At 44.3% G+C, this 22,825-nt stretch overlaps 1 protein-coding gene across 1 annotated transcript in view; it reads left to right on the top strand.

Moving 5' to 3' along the window:
• Positions 1 to 737: 737 nt before the first annotated feature.
• The window catches only part of MTAP (methylthioadenosine phosphorylase), a 248,349-nt gene continuing 226,261 nt past the window's right edge, over positions 738 to 22,825 (top strand). The window contains exons 1-2 of the mRNA XM_069240363.1: positions 738 to 908; positions 20,726 to 20,812. Of these exons, the coding sequence (XP_069096464.1) occupies positions 795 to 908; positions 20,726 to 20,812 (201 nt within the window). The 5' untranslated portion in view covers positions 738 to 794. The remainder of the gene's footprint in view (positions 909 to 20,725; positions 20,813 to 22,825) is intronic.

Here is a 22,825-nt window from a genome sequence, read left to right as displayed (position 1 = left end):
GTGACTAATGCAAGTAAGTGATGGGATGCAGGCTCTGGCGCTGAAATGCATTAGCCTAACCTGCAAAACATGAAACTTGGCAGGGCTGCCCGCTACTACTAAACAACTGCTTAAGGACCTTTGCTGGCCGTTTTTTAAGACCATTACATTATACAATGGGGAAAGAATTAAGAAATGTATTGCATTATATGTTCATCACTGCTTTGCATATTTGTGCTAATGTGTTACTCAGAGTCACACAAAGCATTAAAATGTCACACAAACACCCTGAGAATATAGAAATGTCACACAAAGTAAAACCTTGGCAGTTTTGCTAATCGGAAATCAGACATAACATATACACTAAAACTAACACAGCTCTCCAGTTTCCACATTTTTATGTATGACTTCTGGCAGTTCTAATCTTTAGTTTATGTTGGTGCACACTACAAGTATATAAACGCAAAGAGACAACTTTGACTGGGTTGGCATTCGGATATAGAATCATGAAACCTGAGAGTGGTGAACTAAGTCAGGGAAGAAACGACCCAGCATACTAAACAACTTCTTTTGAAAGGAGCTCGCTTGTGGACGCTAAAAGGCGTCTTCGGCAGGACTTCTGATGAAAGCGGCGGCCATCTTGGAATGGGTGTGTTTGCCTATTTTATAGCAGTTTGATTGGAAAATGAGAAGCTTATCAAGATGAAACCATTACATTTTTAAAGAGGTAATTATATTTAAACTATCGCAGACATTTGCGAAAAACGCAGGGCTGCTGCTGGATACCGAGCCTTTCATCTGTAGGGGTCATCTGCATGGACGCCGCTAGTAAAGCGTCTCCCCCTTCTACCATGCTAGGCGCGAAGCCCTCCAAGCGGCCGAGACTTCCTGACGAAACTCACTGCAGCTCAATGGCACAGACAATGAAGGTAAGCCCACTCTACCGCGAAATACGGACATGAAAAGAAAGGCATATGCAACGATTCCAAAGGCTTCTTCGTTCTAATGCCAAGCGCGCCCTTTCAAGACGGTGCTTGTGTGTTAGGCATGCCCTGCACTCCCCGACACTGAAGGTAGTGTAGCATAGGGACAGAGTGTTCTTGCACCTCTGCTGCAGCGCTTCACCGTTACGCCCACATCACTGCAGTGGACTTGATTCTGGTTTACCGTTTAACTGCTTCAGGAGCTAACACCTGGAACCTGTGAGGCACAGAATATACACCGCACGCGTTCCTGCAAAAATGCTGTTCAGGGACCCCTTCCCCTGTTCAACTGCTTTCACGAATCGACCGAAACAGATAAACGAAAAGTCGTGCGTTGGTTTTGGCATTTCAACCTTCTGTTCACTCCAAAACAGCCAGTCGCGGATTTTGAATTCTCTTTTATAGTATTTCAGGAATCACCTGTCAGTTTGCCAGACTCATGCATATGTATTTCATAGCTGCGAAGAAGGAGGCTATGGGAGTAAACTATTGGCGGGAACGAAACGCCAGCCGGTGTACTGCCTCGGGGAGCGGCTAAAGACAGAACACCGGCCAGTGAAAAACAGTTTGAGAATATTTAGTGGACGCAACCCTTGCTGTATTCATCCCCTGCAACAACGTTTCGGAAGTCTTACAACGCTGCCCAAAACTACATAGTTAACGTCTCGTGATGAGGTTTGACCCGTTCGGATTGATAATCTATTATTACGACTTGATTAACAGTGACTCGAGGGGGCGGTGATATTTTAGTCAAAGCCTTCTTTGCGAGAGTAATTGCTATAAGGAACACGTTATGGTTCAGGTATAGCACGCGGGTGAGCCTACCGTGGGTACTGGCATGCTTCCATTTTTTCAAACACGTGCGACTCACCCTTTGGAACTACCATCCTCTTAATACATGCCGTGCAAACAATGTTTATCATAGTTATCCAGTGGCGCAACAAAGTCCCCGCGGTGCGGGTGGGTACACTGAACCCTCCCCCCCACCTAGCACAGTACCCTTGCCTGAGAGCTCCTGAATAAATCCGGAGGAGGCCACTCCATGTTCTTTGCAGGGGTTGGGACTCGAGTTTCGTTACGCTTTAAAATCTTTGCAAATATTTCAAATATTGTACCACTGACTACCAGTAATGCAACCACGCATCCTGAGGTTTACGTAATATTATAGACAAAGAGTATTTTTGTAGCAATTGTCACACCTGCCTCTGTTTTCGAAATTCTGTTCGATTTTTACCCTGTAGAAATATTAATGTTGCCTCTCTTAGAATCCATTCTTGAAAACAATATTTTCACTTTTGCGGTAGTCTTTGTGACTGACATCCCTGTCCTTTCTTTAAATCATGTCTAATGATGACTTGGGGCCACCTTCCCAGTAATATGGCCTTTGAAAGAAATACTTTTATTCTGAGTATTTGTAAACAGGTTTTACCTAAAAAAAAGTCCGACTTTCCTTAAAGATTGCATACATTTAGCAAAATCCTTTGGAAAAGTGCCAAAAATTGATTGGATCTGAATGGTCTTGGACCAAACATGGTGAAGAGAGTTTTTAGAGTAAGTCCCGGGATGTTTTCTGTTGGGTAAATGCACATACGGCTTAATGCCATTGGATTCTGTGGACATTCAAGCAATTGTGCACTTTTCTTTTCTTTTTTTTAGGATGGAGTGATAAAACAAGCATTGAAATCCCTCAATACCAGAACCACGCTTTGGGGACAGGCTTTTAAAGTATTTAGGCTTCATTTTGTTGTTCTCAATGTACGCTGATTTGGAAGGTCCAACGGGTATTTTTCCTTCATTTATACTAGCAGTCACTGGCAGGCCTGACTTTAAAATATTGAAGCAAGCAACAAAATGTATACAAAAGTGCTGTATTTCTGTTGTGTCTGTGTGCAACCCACCACATTGTCTCCCCTAATTCTGTGCCCCTTTTTATATTCCCCAGGCAAATGGTACTGCGTGGCATCAGCACTGCAAGCGGAGGGGAATTAAAAAACAAAACAAAACAAAAACAGCAGTGCAAGATTGGAAAACAAACGGGGCTAGCCATAGACGACTTAGAATGAAAGAGGGTGCACAGAAACATGGCACAAGTTTGCATGGGTTGCACATTAAAGCTGGCCAGTTGATTTTGTCAATGCTTGATGTCACTCTGTTTGCAGTCTCTATTTTCCAATTACTATGTCTGGTTTAGCTTGGGGAGGTTATCATTAAGGTGAAGATTGTGAAATGGATAATTTGTAGAAACACAGACAGATTTAGGTGCAAACTCACGAAGTCGAGTAACATTTAGGTATACAGTCACTTTTAGGTGGAAAAATCATCCCTTGTGCATCCTAAGCAGCAGCTTGGTATCACATTTAGGAGCACAATTACAGGTGGATTGGAAACGTTTGTAACAGCAAGTCCATCTCGCTGTGGTGGAATTGGCTTAGTGAATGTTGGTTCTGGAAATGAGGATCCCCAAATTTAAAATGTCCACCTTTTGCAAGGTGTACCCTCCAGATATTTGCCCTATCTGTTTTACTAGCTGCAGAACGTTTTTACAGTCTGCCCCTGCTAGCCAGTAGCAAAGTGCCTGTCCTGTATTTTTTTTTGCTTGAAATCTTTACATTAAACGTTTATAACAAAACAATACACAAAATATTCTCAAAATAAATACATCAACTTTTACACTAAGCTTTACATTTCAAGACATTTGCATGTAACAAGGCTCAGATACCACATAACGGCTAAAGAAATGCAGGACACTCCATGCAGGAGTATCCCCAGGTAGAATTGCAAACCAAGAAGCAGAGAAATAAATAACTGTGTCTGTCAAATTCAAGTCAAAATGTGCCTCAGAAGGCCCAGGGCAGTAACAACTTCCTATAGTAGTGCATGAGGAGGTCCCCCCGATGATGAGAGGAGGAGTCAGTGTGAAGGATGCCCAGGCAGTCGGCGGGCATTGCTGTAGTGGTCATGGCTGCTGTTTAGTCAAAGAGCTCTAGCTCTATAAGTTTGGATTGGGGTGAAGGAAATTAACTAAAGGAGAGTAAAGTAAGTAGTGGTTGCCAAATACACAAGAATTTGGCGCAAGTCTCGGTCAATTAGTGAGATAGCTGCTCTATTGCCATCACATGCCAAAGACATGTGAACCACAAAACGATTAGAGTGGGCAGGGGGGCTACCACCTTTTTCCAAACTGGTACTATTAGCTGCCTCGCAGTGCCTAGCTTACGGCTGATGAGTTTCCAGTCAGTGTGTGTCACTGCTTTCAATGTGAGGAGCCAAATACCTAGTATGACAGTGATGTGGGAGGCAGAAAGTGGGTGCCCCCACAGTGCCCTTGATGTGACAGAAAATCTTTTTGCAGTATGTGGTAACGAGTGAGCAAGACTACCAAATGTGGTAGAATTTTCCGGGCTTCGTTCTGCAGCACCAGCAGAGGGCTTATGTGGCGGGTTAGATGTTGTAAAGGCGTGTCTGGGTGTGATACCACTGAACCATGAGTATATAGGCTGTCCCTGTTAGGATATGCTTCTGTATGTCTTGGGGCTATCACGCCAGAGAGTCCCCCACTGATGTGGTGAAATGCCACCTGCGGTGCTAGCATGCCTGTGACATTAATATGGGTGAGCGCAGGGAGGCGTAGAATGTTGAAGCATCTGGTAAGTGTTCTAACAATGGGGGTGGATTATGAGTGATATGGCGCTCCTGCCTCTATAAATATAACAACACTAGTATTGTGGTGCACAGTGCCAAATACTGGGGTTGCACCCGCCAATCTCCCCTAAAGAGGTAACCCAAAGTTACCTGTAGTCAGATAAACGGTATTAGCACACATGCAATAATACATAGAAATTGTATAACGATCAGTAAATTATCATGCTAATTATTTGCATTGAATTATACACACCCCAAAAGGAAATAACACATTTTAGTATAACAAAATTAACAAATTTAAAGGAGGATTTCATCAAACCGATATATACAATAAGGTTCATAGAATTATTTTCATCTAATTATCCTAATTTCCACGTCGAAATATTATTACTTCCATAATGAAATATTCTTGCTTTACAGTTGCATAAATTAAATCCCAAAAGTTCATCTAGTTCCAGAATAAGTGTAATCCAATTAAAAAATTATTCATAAGTAAGTGTCCAATCCATCGTCCCGCTGTCACAGTTGCATCAATTAAATCCCAAAAGTTCATCAAATTCCAAGATAAATGTAATCCAATTCAAAAATTATTCATGAGTAAGTGTCCATCCCATCGTCCCGCTGTCCCTGCTGTCAACACGTGTTTCATCCCGGGAGTGCCCACGGATTTCTTCAGGACCTCCTACAACAGTATTATATGTATAATCTTGTGATATACTTTGTCATAATAAAATATTTACATTTATATCTAAATAGGTGTATTGTGAGAACCCAATTATTACCAATTGTATTTTATCAACCCCATGCTGTGTGTCCTTAGTAATTATCATAAAAGTGGGTGAGCATACTATTATCTGTGACTAAAGCTAATCCTGTGATCAAGCATGTTTTCAAGTGCTATTCAAACGTGACCCTTAACCTCCTACTATTCAACAATATCTCTTATAATTAATTCATGCCGTAATCATACCTTTAACTAATTGTTCCACTAATGAGATTGATGATGTGTCCCTTGTCATCTGTTTAATACTATACGGTCCTTTAATAAAATAAAATAGAATACAATTTGAGATGCATTCTCATAATATACACTTGTTGAAATATCATATGATATCTAAGGTTGGGCTCTACTAGACCGCTTACCTTTATTTTGTATATTATCGTCGTCGCGCGAGTACGCTGCTCCGATGGCTTCCAATATCTAGCACTGCGGCGCCTCAGCTGCCAGCGTTAAATACATCTGGTAAGTGTTGGCGATCAGGCCCATAGACCCTTCATACGACCTGACTAGCTTCTCGAAGGGGGGCAGATCCGAGTAACCCCTTGAGGGTAGAGTGCCCAGTGGTGCAGCTGGGAGCACTGCAGTCATGACTTTTTTTTCTGGGAGGTTGAAGTCTGCTTTATGTTAGTCAAAGGGCTTAATAGTGCCTTCCACAAAGAGGTCCTACACTCCTCCTCCTCCCAGCTGGGAAATGTGTGACAGTCAAGTTCCGTGGAGAAGTCTGGGTTGTGAGCGATTGGTGTGTTGGGGGAGGGGAAAGTAGTGAGGCCACTCTCAAGTGCTACTTTGTCCCAGGTTTCAAGAACTGTCCTGGTACGAGTAGCTTTATAAGCCCTTCTTGGCCTGGTGTGTCAAGGGAGTCAAGCCAGGCTCCAAAGGGGATGACATGCCACTGCCTGAGCCAAATGGAACCGGTACTTGTTGCTCTTGCAGACAACCCACTGAGAGATATAGTGTGAGTGGGCCATCCAATAATATTCAAGGAGGTTGGGGCAGGCTAAACCAGCCCTGTCTCTGGGGAACATTAACAAGGAGTTAGATAGCCTTGGGAGTTAACCATCCCAGATAAAGGAGTGTATAACCTGCTGCAAGCGCAAGATGGCCTGGGCGATAGGATGAGGCAAGGATTGAAAAAAGATAAAGAATCTATGGGTGGACATTCATTTTAATAAGATTAATGCCACCCAGCCACGATATGTATAGAGGTTTCTAGCGTCGGAGATCTTCCAAGATGGACCACCTGCGATCTGGCCAGTTACTCTGTGTTCAGTAGGACAGTGTGCTGATTAAGTTGAGAGCCAGTTATTTAATTGTACGGGGACCCATTAATATGGGCCTGCCCCTGTAGAGAAGGGAGGGCCTGCCGGAGCATAGTGAGATTTAGGGTACAAGGCTTGGTCATGTTGATTTTAAACCCCAATACTGCTTTGAAGGCAGTAGAGGCAGTGGAAGATCGCCTGTAGTGAGGTGGCGCGTTCAGGTTGAGTGAATAGAAGAGGCAATAATGGGCAACCTTGATGGTTGCCCCTGAATATGCAGCTGGGGTCGTATTGGGGCCATTAACGTAGATGTAGGCAGTTGGGGCTACATAGGGGATCATGATCTTGGTGATTATGCCCTGCCCTATGCTAATCTTGCTCAGAAGCGTCTGGAGGAAGGCCCAACTCACCTTGTCAAAGACCTTCTCTGTGTCAGGTGAAAAAAAGGCAGGCCGGTATGTTATGGTGGTGGGACATTTCAATCAGATGTGCTAACCAGTGGATGTTATCCTCTCCCTGCATATTGGGGATAAACCCCACCTAATTGGGATCTAGAAGTCCGGGCAGATATCATTCCAGCTGTTGGCCAGGATCTTTGTTTCAGTGTTCACGAGGGCTATAGGGCGATATGAGGAACTCTATGTAGGGTATTTCCCCGGCTTTAGTATGAGGGTGATCTAGGCTGCTGCCATGGTGGGTGTGAGGCCTGTGTCGTGGGTAAAGAAGGTGGAAAAGTGCCAGCAGTTTGTCTTGCAAAGTAGGAAGAAATATTTGGTCAAATGTGACGGGGAACCCATCGGAGTCTGGCGCTTTACCTACTGGCAGCTCCATATCAGCCTGGCACAAATCCTCAAGGGTAATTGGAGTATTGAGGAGTTCTGCATGCTGAGAAATTGAATGGTTCCCAGTCACAGGCCTGTAAGTAAGCATTAGTCATGTCCTGAGGGGTGTCGTCCTGCATGTATAATGCGTTATAGCATTTGTGGAATGCCTGTTGTCTGTCCCCTTCAGTGGTAACCCAAGTCGCAGCCCTGGACTGGATTTTAGCAATCTGCGTCTTAGCTTGTTACTGTCATAGTTTACGGACTACTAACAAGCCAACTTTGCCCCTCTCAATACTTCTGCCTTAAGGCTTAAAGGGAGCGTTTTGTCTTGTTGATCATATGGGCTCTCAACTGTCGATGCAGTATTGCAAGTTGTCATTTGATTTGCCTTGTGGGGATAATTTGGTCAAGCGCCTCTAGGGCTTTAATCTCTGCTGCCAGACCTGTCTCCACCAGTCTGGCCTTCCTCACCCTGGCTATAGCAGTGGTATGTATCAACCCGAATAGTAAACTTGAACTCATTCCAAAGCTTGTGAGGTGGTGTACCTGGGAAGACACTGAGATGAAAACAGTCTACAATCCACTTTTGGATCTCTGCTTTGTCTACCAGGTCTCTGAGGAGGACTGGCGGTAGGCACTATCACAGTGGACTCCTGCGGGATTGTGAGTCACTGGACCATACCAGCTTCACATGGGCATGGTTCGAGATAGAGATGTCCAAGATGGTTGTGTTGTCTAGGTCACTGAGTAGAAAGTGAGTAAAGAAGACATAGTCTGTGCATGAGTAAGAGGCATGAGCATGGGAGTAAAACGAGTAGTCATGCACATCCGGGTACCTATAGTGCCAGGCATCTACTTTCCCTGGCATCAACTTTCCCTAAGTCCGTTATGTCACATTTGGGTTAAGTGGACATCGCTCCCGTACCCTGGTATGGCTAGGTGCTTCTGTCCAACTCAGAGTCCCAAACCAGATTGAAGTTGTCTCCCACTATAATGACCTCCAATACTCCTGCCAATTGGTCCCATAGAATGCCCCGAAGTTGGCAGGCCTATGCATGGTTGGTGGTTTAGTTATTGAGCAAATTGAGGGTGCACTTGCCCCTAAGATATATGTAGTTTTAGAAAACCGCTTTCCTTATCTTTGACTACCTTTACAATAGTAGAGCAGAAGTCTGCCTTACATAGGGTGCCCACCCCCAGTGTTTTGGTAGGAGCATTTGCCCAGTAGTGATGGGTATATTTCGAGTGAGTCATGTGGTGATGATCTGCCTTTTGAGCTGAGTCTCCTGAAGGAGGATGACATCCTGGTCTTGTTGGAAGAGATATTACTATACCTGTTCGTGTTTGCTAGGCAAGTTTTACAGTTTTACAACCTTTACAGAAAGTAGTTTAGTGTGTGGACCTGTTGCCATGGTTTAAGCATGTAAGCCCCATTGAAAAAGGCACAGAGTAGGCCCAAGACAAGGTTTGACAGGTGTTTTTTCAAGAAGGTCTAAATAAAGGAAGGACACATCCCAGGGGGTCGGCAGCAAAAGGGGCGTTGGTCCCATGGGGGCATTGTCTGTGGTGGGAGGGGGTGTCTTAGGTAGACGAAGAGCACAGTGTGTATCTGGGTGAGACAGTGTGTGATGTAGATAACCAAGGAATTGAACTCCCGCCCCCCCTCCCAGAGGGCACTTGACCTGCGCTGCAGCAAGAAAATAAACAAAGGAAACAAACAGCAATGGACCAACAGGCCGAACAAAGTCATCTGCATCTAGTGGAAATCTGCGTAGATGCCAGATTCCACTAGAGGTGTCACCCTCCTGGGGTGAGAATTGAGGTGGGCAGGCTACAGAGAATGTTCTATGTCCCAACATGTGGAAGTGTCTAGAGTGGCCTACGGACCCCCGTGGACTGTCTTAGCCAGGGAGTGAGATCCCAAAGGATGCAGAAGTCTCAACACAAGAGGGAAGGCCACCTCCCCATTGTGATCTATCATCATCATTTCTGAGTAACAGTTTAGTTTAGTTTCGGAGACTAGTAATGCGCATGGCTACCCGAAGGCCTCCCAGCGCTCGAGTGGAAGCAGAATATAAAGAGACAGCTTATGCTGTGAACAAGGTTTTCAAATGTTTGCAAAACAAAGATTTTTGCCTGTCTTGGCAGAGCTCCAGGGGAAGGGAGTTCCAGAAGTTTGGTGCTCTAAATGCTAGAGATTGACCTCAAAACCTTGCTTTCTTTATCCGTGGGCCATTAATTAGACAGGCGGTTGAGTATCTGAGAGCCCTTTCAGGGATGAAGGGCATTACCATCTGTTTAAGGTCGTCCGACTCCTATTGTGCAGAGCTCTGTGCACAGTGCAGAGGGCCTTTAAGTTGATCTGTTGTTCCACAGGCAGCTAGTGGAGGGTGGCTAAAGCAGGCCTCGCAGAAAGGTGTCTTGGAGTATTCAAGAGTAAGCATGCCGCTGCATTCTGCACTACTTGAAGTTGTCTTAGTACATAACGAAGTGAGCTCAGATACAGGGCATTTTAATCGTCCATAGGTGAGATTATGAGTGCCTGAGTAATTAGTCTTGGCTGGAAATGGGAGAATCTTAAAGACCTTTCTGAGGAGTCCTAGTGGGCCAAAGCATGTGGCTTTAGTTTTTTAGCTTGGTAGTCCATGGTTAGATGAGGGTCTAGCCAGAAGTCCAAGGACTTTATGTTGTCTCTTGGTAGGGGTTGGCTTTCCAACTCATCCAGGAGAAGAGAGGGAAATTTGCGTGGGCCATAATGAACTACAACCATAACTTCTGTTTTCTCTTTGTTCAGCTTAAGTTTACAGTTGGCCATCCAACTCTCTGCTACTTGACGGCAAGATGTCAGGTGAGGCTGATCTGTCTTAAAGCAGGTTGAGAGTGAAAAAAAAAAACAGCTGTATGTCATCCGCATAGGACACTAGAGTCAAACAGTGAGGCTCTACAATTTCAGCCAGAGGGGACGTATAGATATTAAACAGTGTGGGTCTGAGAGAGAAGCCCCGTGGAACACCACATCGGAGAGGAAGACTGTTGGGGAAAAAAAACACGATCGAGAACTTGACAGAAACTACCCTCCAAAAATGAGAATAACCATTTCAAAGCACGCCCCTTAATGTCTGCATGAGAGATTCTTTGAAGCAATATGTCATGATCCATGGTGTTGAAAGCGGCGTTTAGGTCCAGAAGAATAATAGTGGCACCGCCCCCTGAGTCCAGTCATCGACCACTGCCAGGAGGGCCGTCTCATTGCTATGTTAGGATCTAAAGCTCATTTGGGAAGGATGAAGGATTTTGTGAAAACCTGACAGATGTCTGTTGACATGTTTTTCGACCAATTTCATTGCTATAGGCAAGAGAGAGATAGGCCTGTGGTTACTCAATAGGGCTGTATCCAGGCTTTTTGAGTAACGGTTTGATGATGACATACTTCCAATGTTATGGAACAAAACTTGTTACTAAAGACTCATTAAGGACCTTGGTCAGGGCGGGAGCAATGATGTTGGAACCTAATGGCAAAATGTGGGGTCCAGTGGAGATCCCAATTTTATAGTGTGTAGTGAGTTAATTATTGAATCCTTGGTGAGGGGCAGAAAGTCTAGTAGGGATCTATGAAGATTAAAATCTGAGACTGACTGTAGGAAGTTGGCTCTGTATATACTATTTCAAAGTAAGAAATAGTGTGCACAGAGTCCAAGGGTTCCGCTTAGAGGTAAGATAGTGGCAAAAAGAGATAATTCTAATGCGCTATTTTGTGGTAGTGTGGTCGAGCAGTAGGCTTATAAGAGGGTAGTGTTAAGCATTTGTTGTACACACACAGGCAATAAATGAGGAACACACACTCAAAGACTTACTCCAGGCCAATAGGTTTTCAAAAAGAAACATATCTTTTCTTAGTTTATTTTAAGAACCACATGTTCAAGATTTACAAGTAATACTTCAAATGAAAGGTATTTCACTCAGGTATTCTAGGAACTTTGCATATTCACAATAGCATGTACAGTTTTGACAAAAATGGCAATAAGCTATTTTAAAAGTGGACACAGTGCAAAAATCAACAGTTCCTGGTGGAGGTAAGTATTTGTTAAGTTCACAGGTAAGTACAACACTTACAGGGTTCAAGGTTGGGTCCAAGGTAGCCCACTGTTGGGGGTTCAAGGTGACCCCAAGGTTACCATACCAGCAGCTCAGGGCCGGTCAGGTGCAGAGGTCAAAGTGGTGCCCAAAACACATAGGCTTCAATGGAAACAGGGGTGCCCCGGTTCCAGTCTGCCAGCAGGTAAGTACCCGCGTCCTCGGAGGGCAGACCAGGGGGTTTTTCTAGGGCACCAGGGGGGACACAAGCAGGCACAGAAAGTACACCCTCAGCGGCACAGGGGTGGCCGGGTGCAGAGTGCAAACAGCCGTCAGGTTTCAGATAGGAATCAATGGAGAGACCCGGGGGTCTCTTCAACGATGCAGGCAGGCACGGGGGCCTCCTCTGGGTAGCCACTGCCTGGGCTATGCAGAGGATCACCTGGGGGTAGCTCCTGCACTGGAGTTTGGATTCTTCAGGTCCTGGGGGCTGCGGGTGCAGTGCTGGTTCCAGGCATCGGGTTCCTTGTTACAGGCAGTCGCGGTCAGGGGGAGCCTCTGGATTTCTTCTGCAGGCGTTGCTGTGGGGGCTCAACTCTGGCTACTCACGGACTCGCAGTCGCCGGGGAGTCCTCCCTGTAGTATTAGATTCCTGCAGGTCGAGCCGGGGGTGTCCGGTGTAGAGTGTAAAGTCTCACGCTTTCGTCGGGAAACGCGGGTCTTTAAAGTTGCTTCTTTGTTGCAGAAAGTTGCAGTTTCTTGAACAGGGCTGCTGTTCTCGGGAGCTTCTTGGTCCTTTACTTGCAGGGTAGTCCTCTGAGGCTTCAGAGGTTGCTGGACCCTGTTGGATGCGTCGCTGTTGCAGTTTTCTTCGAAGTAGTGAGACAGGCCGGTGGGGCTGGGGCCAAATCAGTTGTCGTCTCCGTCTTCACTGCAGGACTTAAGGTCAGCAGTCCTCCTTCTTCTTTAGGTTGCAGGAATCTAGTTTCCGAGGTTCTGGGTCGCCCCTAAATACTCAATTTAGTGGTGTGTTTAGGTCTGGGGGCAGTAGCCAATGGCTACTGTCCTTGAGGGTGGCTACACCCTCCTTGTGCCTCCTACCTGAGGGGAGGGGGGCACATCCCTATTCCTATTGGGGGAATCCTCCAAAATCAAGATGGAGGATTTCTAAAGGCAGGGGTCACCTCAGCTCAGGACACCTTAGGAGCTGTCCTGACTGGTGGTTGACTCCTCCTTGTTTTTCTCATTATCTCCCCTGGACTCGCCCGCCCCCCTGGACACAGCTCCCACTTTTGGCGGCATCTCCACTAGCTGGAGTGCCCTGGGGCATTGTAACACGAAGCCTGAGCCTTTGAGGCTCACTGCTAGGTGTTACAGTTCCTGCAGGGGGGGAGGTGTGAAGCACCCCCATCCAGAGCAGGCTTTGTTTCTGGCCTCAGAGGGCACAAAGGCCCTCACCACATGGGGTCAGAAACTCGTCTCTGAGCAGCAGGCTGGCACAGACCAGTCAGTCCTGCACTGAACAATTGGGTAAAATACAGGGGGCATCTCTAAGATGCCCTCTGTGTGCATTTTTTTATAAATCCAACACTGGCATCAGTGTGGGTTTATTATTCTAAGAAGTTTGAAACCAAACTTCCCAGTATTCAGTGTAGCCATTATGGAGCTGTGGAGTTCGTTTTTGACAAACTCCCAGACCATATACTTAATATGGCCACACTGTACTTACAATGTCTAAGAATAGACTTAGACACTGTAGGGACATATTGCTCATGCAGCTATGCCCTCACCTGTGTTATATTGCATCCTGCCTTAGGGCTGTAAGGCCTGCTAGAGGGGTGACTTACCTATGCCACAGGCAGCATTTTGTGTGTATGGCATCCTGAGGGGGATGCCATGTCGACTTTGCCTTTTTCTTCCCACCAACACACACAATCTGCAATGGCAGTGTGCATGTGTTAGGTGAGGGGTCCCTTAGGGTGGCACAACATATGCTGCAGCCTTTAGGGACCTTCCCTGGTCACAGGGCCCTTGGTACCACTGGTACCTTTTACAAGGGACTTATCTGTGTGCCGGGGTGTGCCAGTTGTGTAAACAATGGCACATTTTAGGTGAAAAAACACTGGTGCTGGGGCCTGGTTAGCAGGGTCCCAGCACACTTCTCAGTCAAGTCAGCATCAGGCAAAAAGTGGGGGGTAACTGCAACAGGGAGCCATTTCCTTACACTGACCGTCTGTGTTGTCATTCTGGGCGGTTATATCTGGGAGGGCTGAGTAGATGTCAGGAATTTTCTTTTGAAAGAAAGAGGTCAGGTTATTGCTGTGCTCTTTAGAGGCTTCAATCAGATCAGTATGAGTGGACACATGAGTGATTTCTTTGAGTATGAGGAAGATTTCTTTTGGAGAGTTGGAGGACTGATTTATTTTGGATGCATAACAAGAGGACTGTAATTTTGATTTCAGGATGGAAATGTCTAATTGCTTTCCTGTGGGCCAGTTGTGGATGTAGTTGGAGAGGGATCCTTCCCCATCCGTTGTAGCTGTGTGATAATGTCAATTTGGCCTCCTGGGATACGTTCTCCTTTTGTTGTTTATCATGTCAGCAGGATCGTACAGTCCTCCAAATAGGATGCAAACCCTCTCTGACCGTTGTGCAGGGTAGGGAAGAGTCTCTACAGGGCAGTTCATTAGAGATATCAAGCAATTTCTTTACTTCTGTCACGGTGCACAGGGATTGCCGTTTCAACTCCTAAGGGATCATGGGGGTAAGTGGGTTCTCCCACTGATAACAAATGTCCAATTTCCTTGATTTATCTTTGATCAGTTTAAAGTCAAGCCTCTTGCACACTGTGACTGGTGAGAGATTTTGGAAGAGCTGGATTGTGTGCCCTTAGAATACCAGATCCGCTTTCCCCCTCGAGGCCCTTAGGCTGGCTTCCTTTTCAGTGAAGAAATGGACCCTTTTTAAAATGTCCGGTGCTGAGTTGGGCTGCCTGGGCGCCGGTGACACCCATTAAGCCCTGTCGAGGGCTGGTGGGGAGGCCTCTGTGTCACCTCAGATTATCTGTAGAAGCATGGCGGTAAAGGTCATGATATCAAAAATTTTCCTAAGGGTCAAGGTAAAGTTAAGCAAGGCAAGACTGCAGGTGGTGTCCGAGGAAGGAGTGTTGTCGCCTGGTAAAGTCGCAATGAAGATTTCTACATTCAGACCTAGTCAGTTTTTTAGAAGTTGAAAATCTCCAGTGGGACATGACAGGAGGCTGTAGCTGGCGAGAGTTCCTGGAGGCTGCCTACTCTTTTGGTAAAAGAACGCTGTTGTTGCTGCTGAAAAGAGCATAGCATGGGCTGCCTCCAAGCAGGCCGTTCGGCAGTGCTTGGGCAGATAGATGAGCAGTGTGGTCATGGTCTTCTCACGATTCTCACAGCTGTTTTAGCCAAACATTTTCTATGTCTCAAGCTTTGGATTTTGGCTATCTGTACAAGTTTAGCACCAGCACCAAGGGTCCAGGACTGGAGGGGTACCACTTAGGGTGTCAGAAGCCACTCAGGCCGTGCCCAGCTGGCAGTTCAAGATGGTGGGAACCTGTTTTGTCCCTGTGGCTCTGAACAGGAGTTGGAAAACTAGCCCTTTGAGTCACTCTGATAGTTTTGGCTTCAGGTGAAGAAGCAGGGCAGCCCTCTGAGAGGTCAAGGCAGACCCCAGGCAGCAAAACAGTCCTTCCAAGTGCAGCAGTGCAGTCTTTTAGAGTGTACAGCAGGCCACAACAGCAGGCAGTCATCTGATAGTCCTAATGCAGGTGTCCAAAAACTGAACTAAAGAGTGGGTTTGATCGTCCTGTTTTTACTGGAGTCTTCTTGAAGTAGGAGACGTTTCTAGAGGTTCATTTTGAAGTGCTTGGAATTTCCTGACTCCTCTGCTCTGGCTCCAGGCTGGCAGCAGGGACAATGCAATGGCGTCAAGTCCTTTGTGTGAAGGTAGAGCACAGCTTAATTAGTTGCAAGTGGGGCTATGCCTGATTCTGCTAGCATATGGCCCATTCAGGCACACCTAATCCCTCTATTGTGCGACTGTCTATGAGGAATTCATAAAGGTCAGGTACCAACTACACCCAGTCCTGTGACGTAGGACAGGCTGCAGCACCACATGGCAAAAGGCAGTAAAATGCTAACTTTCTAAAAGTGTAATTTTTAAAATTGTAATTTAATCTCTGGCTTTACCTTTACAGAGGATTTTTAATATAAATTCCATAGATACTAAACATGAAATGCTTCCTATTCCCAATCAAAGGTTAGCACATATTAAATGTAATAAAGCATTGTTATTGTATGTGACAGGTAGGCCGCACAGTAATGAAAATGAATTTAGCTGTTTTTCACTTCCACTGCATGTAAAACGTAAAAGTACAACCTTTTAACTGGAATGCACCATGCCCTATGGACTACCTAGGGCCTAACTTATGGGTGACTTAGGCAATAAAGGGGAGTTTAAGGCTTGGCAAGGGGATTATATTGCCTAGCCAAATTGGCAGTTTGAAACTGCATTTAGGCTGCAGTAGCAAGCCCGGGACATGTTTAATGGGGCTACTTAAATGGGTGGCACAATAAGTGCAGCAGGCCCACTAATAGCATTTAATTTACAGGCCCTGGGTATATGGTATACCCCTCAGCAAGGGATGTATAAGTAAGTTAAACATGCCCATTAGGTGCAAGCAATTTCTACCATATTTAGGGGAGTGAGAACAAGCACTTTAACACTGATTAGCAGTGGTAAAGAGTCCTAAGCCAACAAAAACAAATTTCAGCAAAAGTGGAGGGAAGAAGAAATCCTTTGGGGAAGACCACCGTAAGGATGACGGGTCTAACACAAGTCCTTTGAAGGCAGGGACAGCATATTGTTGCAAGTGGGGCTGTACCCAGTTCCACCTCCCATTCTGTCAGTTGATGGCCCATTCAGGCACAACCATTCTCTATTGTGTGGTTGAGTGGGAGGAATAAACAAAGTCAAACTGCCAACTACACCCAGTCGTGTTCCAGGAACAGACCACAGCAAGGGCAAAACTGGTCCTGGTTTGCTAGTGTTCTAGTTCATAGAGGATTTCGCTTGGTAGTTCAGGATGGACTGTTCCCTTTGTAGCAAGGATAGAACACTTTCATATAGCTGGGTCAAAAGTGATGTGGCTTGGTGTGTAAAATAACAATGAAGTGGCATACAGCTTAATTACCAGTGGCTGAGATTAATTTGAGCATTCCATCTATCACTTTCTGTGTTCTTTAACTTTCTAAAAGTAGCATTTTCATAATTGTTACTTAAAATAAGATTTTGCTGTTATAGAGAGATTTAAATTACAGTTCTTTAGAACGCAAAGTGATCACTTATTAAATGTAATAAGTTAACCCAGTGTTATCCTATGGGATAGGTAGGGCTTGCAGTAGTGAAAAACAAATGTAAAAGTTTTTCACTGCCAAGACACGTAAAACTTAAAAGTAATGTCCAACTTTTTAGAAAAACTTTACCCTGGGCTGTGTAGGGCTTACCCTAGAAGTGACATATGAAAGAAGGTTTAGGTCTGGCAAAAGGTTTATTTTGCCAGGTTGAAATAGCAGTTTAAAACTGCACACACAAACTGCAGTGGCAGGGTTGAGTCATGTTGGGTTGGCGTTCCATAGAGAAACTCTGGGATGCACTATTAAATTTAATAGTGCTATTTTGGGCTTGGAAACAACTCGATTTATCATTCTTTGACTCTTTGCAATATTTATTAAAAGAATGATTCATATGTGAAGGCAATTTTTTTTATAAATATTAAAGAAAAGTTACTTTTAGAAAGTTACCTTTTTCCTGCCTAAAGCCTTTAGAGGCTAATGAAATCCAGCTGCAATACTCTAAGTGATCAGACCCTGAATGAGGTGTGAAAACCGGTCCTAGAGCAGCAGCAGAGGACTGGGAATGGGGAGGCGTTTCTGTTCCTCTGACAGGATGACCACTTAGACAGTGCCCAGCAGCTTAATTAACTTCAAAGGCCCCACCCCCTTCACAGGCATATGTAGGTTGACACCTGGAGAAGCCCCCTTCTTTTGTTTCCCCAGTCAGACAGGCACTAATTCCAGTGGGGAGGGAACAGCCCCCAGAACTGGTTTAGTGGCCACAAGGAGGGGCTGCTCCATTTCCCTGGGCAGATCTCTGAGGTGGCACACAGGCTATCCGCAAGGGGAGTATGGTTTTGCCACTTTGGATTTAGGCAGAGAAGAGCATTGTGGGATTATTTACAGTAGGACACACAGGAAATGCTGCAAAAGGGGGTAGAGTAATCCCTGAGAACTTTCTTCCCATTGGCTAGAGAGGAGCCATGAGTCATCCCAACCCACAAGCTGGTGCCAGGCAGAAATGTGACATTTGCTACCGTCCTCAAAACACTACTGGACCTAAGAAAGATCAGAAGTGGACTGAACCTGCTGTCTGCGACCAATGAAGAGCACTGAAGGACTGGACCAGTCCTCTCTTGTCCCCAGGACAGAGAAGTGGACTCCAAGGGTCATAAGGCTGATCTTCTGTTCAAACTACAGTAACACAAAAAGCTACAAGAGGCTTTTCCTGAAGATTTCCAGCTGACCAGTTCCATCTGAACCTGCCATGGACCTTGCAGTTGTTCTCTGCTGGAGTCCTGACTGCCCCTGGTGCTGTTCCTGGGATCGTAGAACTCTTGACGGGGTCTGGGTGGAGTTTTCCCACCCCTGAAAACCTGTAAAGTGGAAATGTTTTGGCTCCAGAGAGCACTGGAGAACCAGGACAAACCTGCCAAGCAGATCCCAAGAGGGCGCGTTGCCATTGGACTGAAGATTCAGGTTTCACTGCGCAGAGCTTTTTCGCGACAACAAATCCTTACCTACAGGACTTTTCTGAGACTTCATCCGGCCTAGTGGCCTCTTTGTTTACAGCCTGCAGCCTTGTCCCGATCGAAGAACTTGAGTTTCAAAAAAGTGACTAAGGAGGAAAAAATTTATCTTGACCGGGTGATGAGGGCTAATGTATCCAGCTTGCAAGGGATGTTCCTTGGGATCAAAATTCAAATTTTGTCTGCTCAGAGCTTTCCTGCCGAAACCCAACAGCTTCACTAGGATCTCGCCCAACACCTATCTGACCTTGTGGCGCCATCCTCAGCTATAGCCTGCAGCCTTGCCCTGCTGAAGATTTTGGACTTCTTTTTTGGAGACTAAGGGCCTAATTACAACATTGGAGGAGGTGTTAATCCGTCCCAAAAGTGACGGTAAAGTGACGGATATACCACCAGCCGTATTATGAATCCATTATATCCTTTGGAACTCGTAATACGGCTGGTGGTATATCCGCCACATTTGGGACGGATTAACACCTCCTCCAAAGTTGTAATCAGGCCCTAAGTCCCAAGGTAAAAGTTCCAGTTTGCACATGTGCTTTTTTAGCATTAAAGTAAATGGTGTAGTGTAAACAAAATTGATAACTATACTGAATACTCACTGAGCTGTGCGTTTGTGGTGTTCACCATATACTTACTAGCTACTTCCTTAAAATTCCTTAATATCCGTTTCCCAAACCTAATGCTAAATGTATAACTGATGGAAATCTGGTTTGCAGTAAAAATATAATGGAAAAAAAGTAGACTGCAAAAAAGTCATACTATATGTATCTACTGAAAAAATAGAATGGAAAAATGTTGTGAATGCAACTTAAAACTGAAAATATTGTGCCTTATAAGGCAGAGGTAAGTGTACTGGGTGTAGTTATCAAGAACATGTACAGAGAGCTTTAGGGTCAGTAAGGGGTTGGTAGGGTTCATGGATTGGTAATGTTAAGGGATAGTTCGGGGCCTTTCGGGCTTAAAGAGGGTTGGCGTTCAGGGATAGTACTTTTTTCAGGGTCCAGAAAAGGGCTGTCTTAAAGGACACAGTGTTTTAAGGTTAAGGGAAGAGTAGCATTAAGGGTTACTGGAGTGTTTTTAGGGTCCAGGGAAGCATGTGTAAAGGGGCACTAGGATGTTTATAGCGTTCACCAGAGAGGAAGCTTTAACAGCTAGTTCGGTTTGTAGGGTTTAGGGATTAGTAGTGTGAAAGAGTAGTTGGGGCTGTTAGGTTTTAGGGAGGGTAACGTTAAGGTGTAGTATGGGATTTTTAGAGTTCAGGGAAGGATAGGATTAAGATGCAGTTCAGTGTTCAAGGATTCTGGGATGAGAAGCTTCAAAGGGTACTAAGGGATTATTATGGCACCATTAGATAAATTAAAGAATGCATGTAATAAAAACAACTTTTTAAATTCAGCATTTTTGGAATTATCATAGGCTATAACAAAGACCACTACATTATTATCACTGCAGTTTCAACTCCACTTTTATATAGCTAACATTCTAAAAGACAACTTTATTACAGTCAAAGAAAAATTGACCAACATAGCAGATTTTACATCTATGGTCATAAGTTGATGTTAGGACCAGAAATTGTTCAAATCCTGATTCTCTAAATCATGGTTTAGTAGTTGCAACCCTAAATCTAACCTTTTACAGTCATACATGTAATTTGTAACCCCACAGAGCTGTGTGAATAATGAATATAGAAATTTTATTTCTCAAAGTTTAACAGCACCTTTCCATTTTGATGCCTACACATGTTAAAAAAATGTAGTAGGTAGCTTTTCCACAGATATAAAATACACGATTGGAAATATTAACTGTATATTTACTGTAAATATAGCAATACTTTTTCTCTCTTTTCTTAATTTAACATCTTTCAGTCAGCAGTTAATCCATCATTCTGTGTCAATCACATTTTTGTTCCACCCACCACATCATACATCATGTGAATCATGGGGGTCAGTCCACTTCAGCCACTGCCGCTCTGGCCTTTCACAATGTGGATTTAACTTACAAAAAGTAGTCCCCTTGTGCAGTTTTGAAAAAGATTTAAAAACATTTGCACAGCCAAACGTCAGCTGCCAGCACCAGACATTTGGGTATCTTGTTATAAATCAATCATTCTGCTACCAAACCTGATAGAGGTTTGGGAAACCACAGTGTCTAGCTAGTCTTGTTGATTGGGTTTAAATGAGGAAAAGTGAGTATGTGATATAACTTTAGTTCTTAGGATGCAAACACAGTCCAATGCAAAAGGCTTGTTGCAAAGTTAGGTCTGATGCTTTTGATACATGTTGTTTTAGGTTGGGATTATTGGTGGGTCTGGCCTGGATGACCCTGACATTTTAGAAGGAAGAACTGAAAAATATGTGGACACTCCTTATGGCAAGGTATGACATTTTGCTTTTCCTATCTTAGTTTCTTTCTCCTTCTCAAATGTGTTTTTTTCTCTTGGTGTACTGTTCTCTGTATTTTGATGCATCAGTTTTTTTCATTTGTCAGTGGGTCCATATAAGATGTACTCCTTTGGTGCACACTTCAAATCACAAGTCGCTTGAGCAGGCATCATGCGGTATGGTAGGCCAAAAACTGCCCATTTAACATAGAAACCCGAAGCTTACGTCGGTATTCTCCTGGCATGACTTGGTTCTAACCAATGTATCCCTGATATACCTTATGCCTTTTCTCTTTATGTGCAGTTTCCATACACAATTTGAAACTGGAATATATGTTGTGCTTCTACTTCAATTGATGCAATTTCCCGTATTCTCTTAAAATCTTTCATTAGCATTATTTTTTAACATAATGCTTTTATCCTTTTCTTTGTTTCCTGCTTTTGGCAATTTCAGTGAATGCTTCAAATGCTTGCCATCAAGTGCAGCATGGTTTATAGAGATCATCCCAATGTCTTTGGCCCCAACTTGATTTTTCCATCTTCTGTTGGTGGGATGATGGTTTCTTTTGGAATGAAAGCTAATCGTTGTACTAGGTGGTTTAAAGTTGTTTTTCTGAAGTGTATTATAAATGTTCATATGCTGTATGCTATCCAGTTCTAGGAAAAGGTAATGAGACTACCTAACTGTTGAAATAAGGCATTTACATTTAGGAACCCTGGTTTTGTTAGAGTTCAGCAGAGAGAAACGGAGTGGCATCCCAAGACGCCACCCAGCTATACACCTGAATGTGAAGTGAATCAACAACTCTTTAGATATCCCTCATAAAGGAGTTTAAGATGGAATCGCAGAAGTGCTTTTATGTATTGATTAACTCACAATAACGATGTATTAGCCTGAATTTGTATATTGATCTAGATCATAACTTTGACTTAGCTACAGGAATATAATTTATGTGGGCTTTATTCTGCTTAATTTGAGGCAGAGATTGCAAGTGGGGCCCACTGCCACTCATTTTAGGGACACAAATACTTATTTTTCGTCATCGGACCTTGACTCGGAGCAAGAGAAAGAAAAACACAAAAATGGGAATGAAAGAGGTAGAGAAATCAAAAAGCAGGGATGAAAAAGAACCTGCAACTGGGAGATAAAGGAACAGAGAGTGTCTGATGGTGGATTAAATAGACATGAGGTGGAATCAAGCCTATTCAACCTTAGTACTTGGCACACCAAAAAAACTTTGTGCCCCAGCACTACTTCTTCATTTAATTGAATAGCTTCTCTTGAATTACAAGTATGTGCAGAATGATATGAAAACATCATGAGTCCTAATCGTGTAAAGGTACACGGTCCAACAGTTATATTAGCGGGAATGTAGGTGAAAGTGATATTTCCATATGAGAACAGCCAACCCACCAGTAATTTAACATGCTTGATGTGACTAGTTACATTCAACACGAGAAGACAGGACATTGGATTATCCATCCCTTTGCAATGTGTATCTGTTCGGAAATGGCAAAGTATCTTTTGTTCCCACAGTTTCTCTTGAGGAGATCCTGTTGCTGCTTCAAGGCGCAGTTGAGCGCATTTTCCAATTTGACGTGAATTACAAGTGAAATTAAAATATACCTCACTGGGGGTGATGTTGTGTGTAATTAGTTCTGTGATCTTGTCCCACTTTTCATCTGTTGTTTTTTTGGCAAAATCTACAATACTCGTAGGGTGCAAAATGAGTAAACACATCACTCTGTTGCACGTTTCTATCCTTATCGGTGACATTAAAGATATCCAGTAGAAATTTTGCAGGTGTAGGGGTAGCCACCAGGCAGGTAGAAATGACATCCACTGTGCTCTACATGGAGGACATGCAGAAACCCGATCTGTTGAGCACGACTCGTGCCAGGTGGGTCCAAATATTTTCAGTCAAGTGCAGTAAAGGTGTCACTCAACGTGGTTGATCAATCAGCTTAAAGTTTGGGGTTTTTGGTCCCTCCTCAACCGCACCCCTGA

The sequence above is a fragment of the Pleurodeles waltl genome, chromosome 1_2, assembly GCF_031143425.1.
Source record: "Pleurodeles waltl isolate 20211129_DDA chromosome 1_2, aPleWal1.hap1.20221129, whole genome shotgun sequence".
NCBI lineage: Eukaryota > Metazoa > Chordata > Amphibia > Caudata > Salamandridae > Pleurodeles > Pleurodeles waltl.
This window is presented reverse-complemented; position numbering and strand designations above follow the sequence as displayed.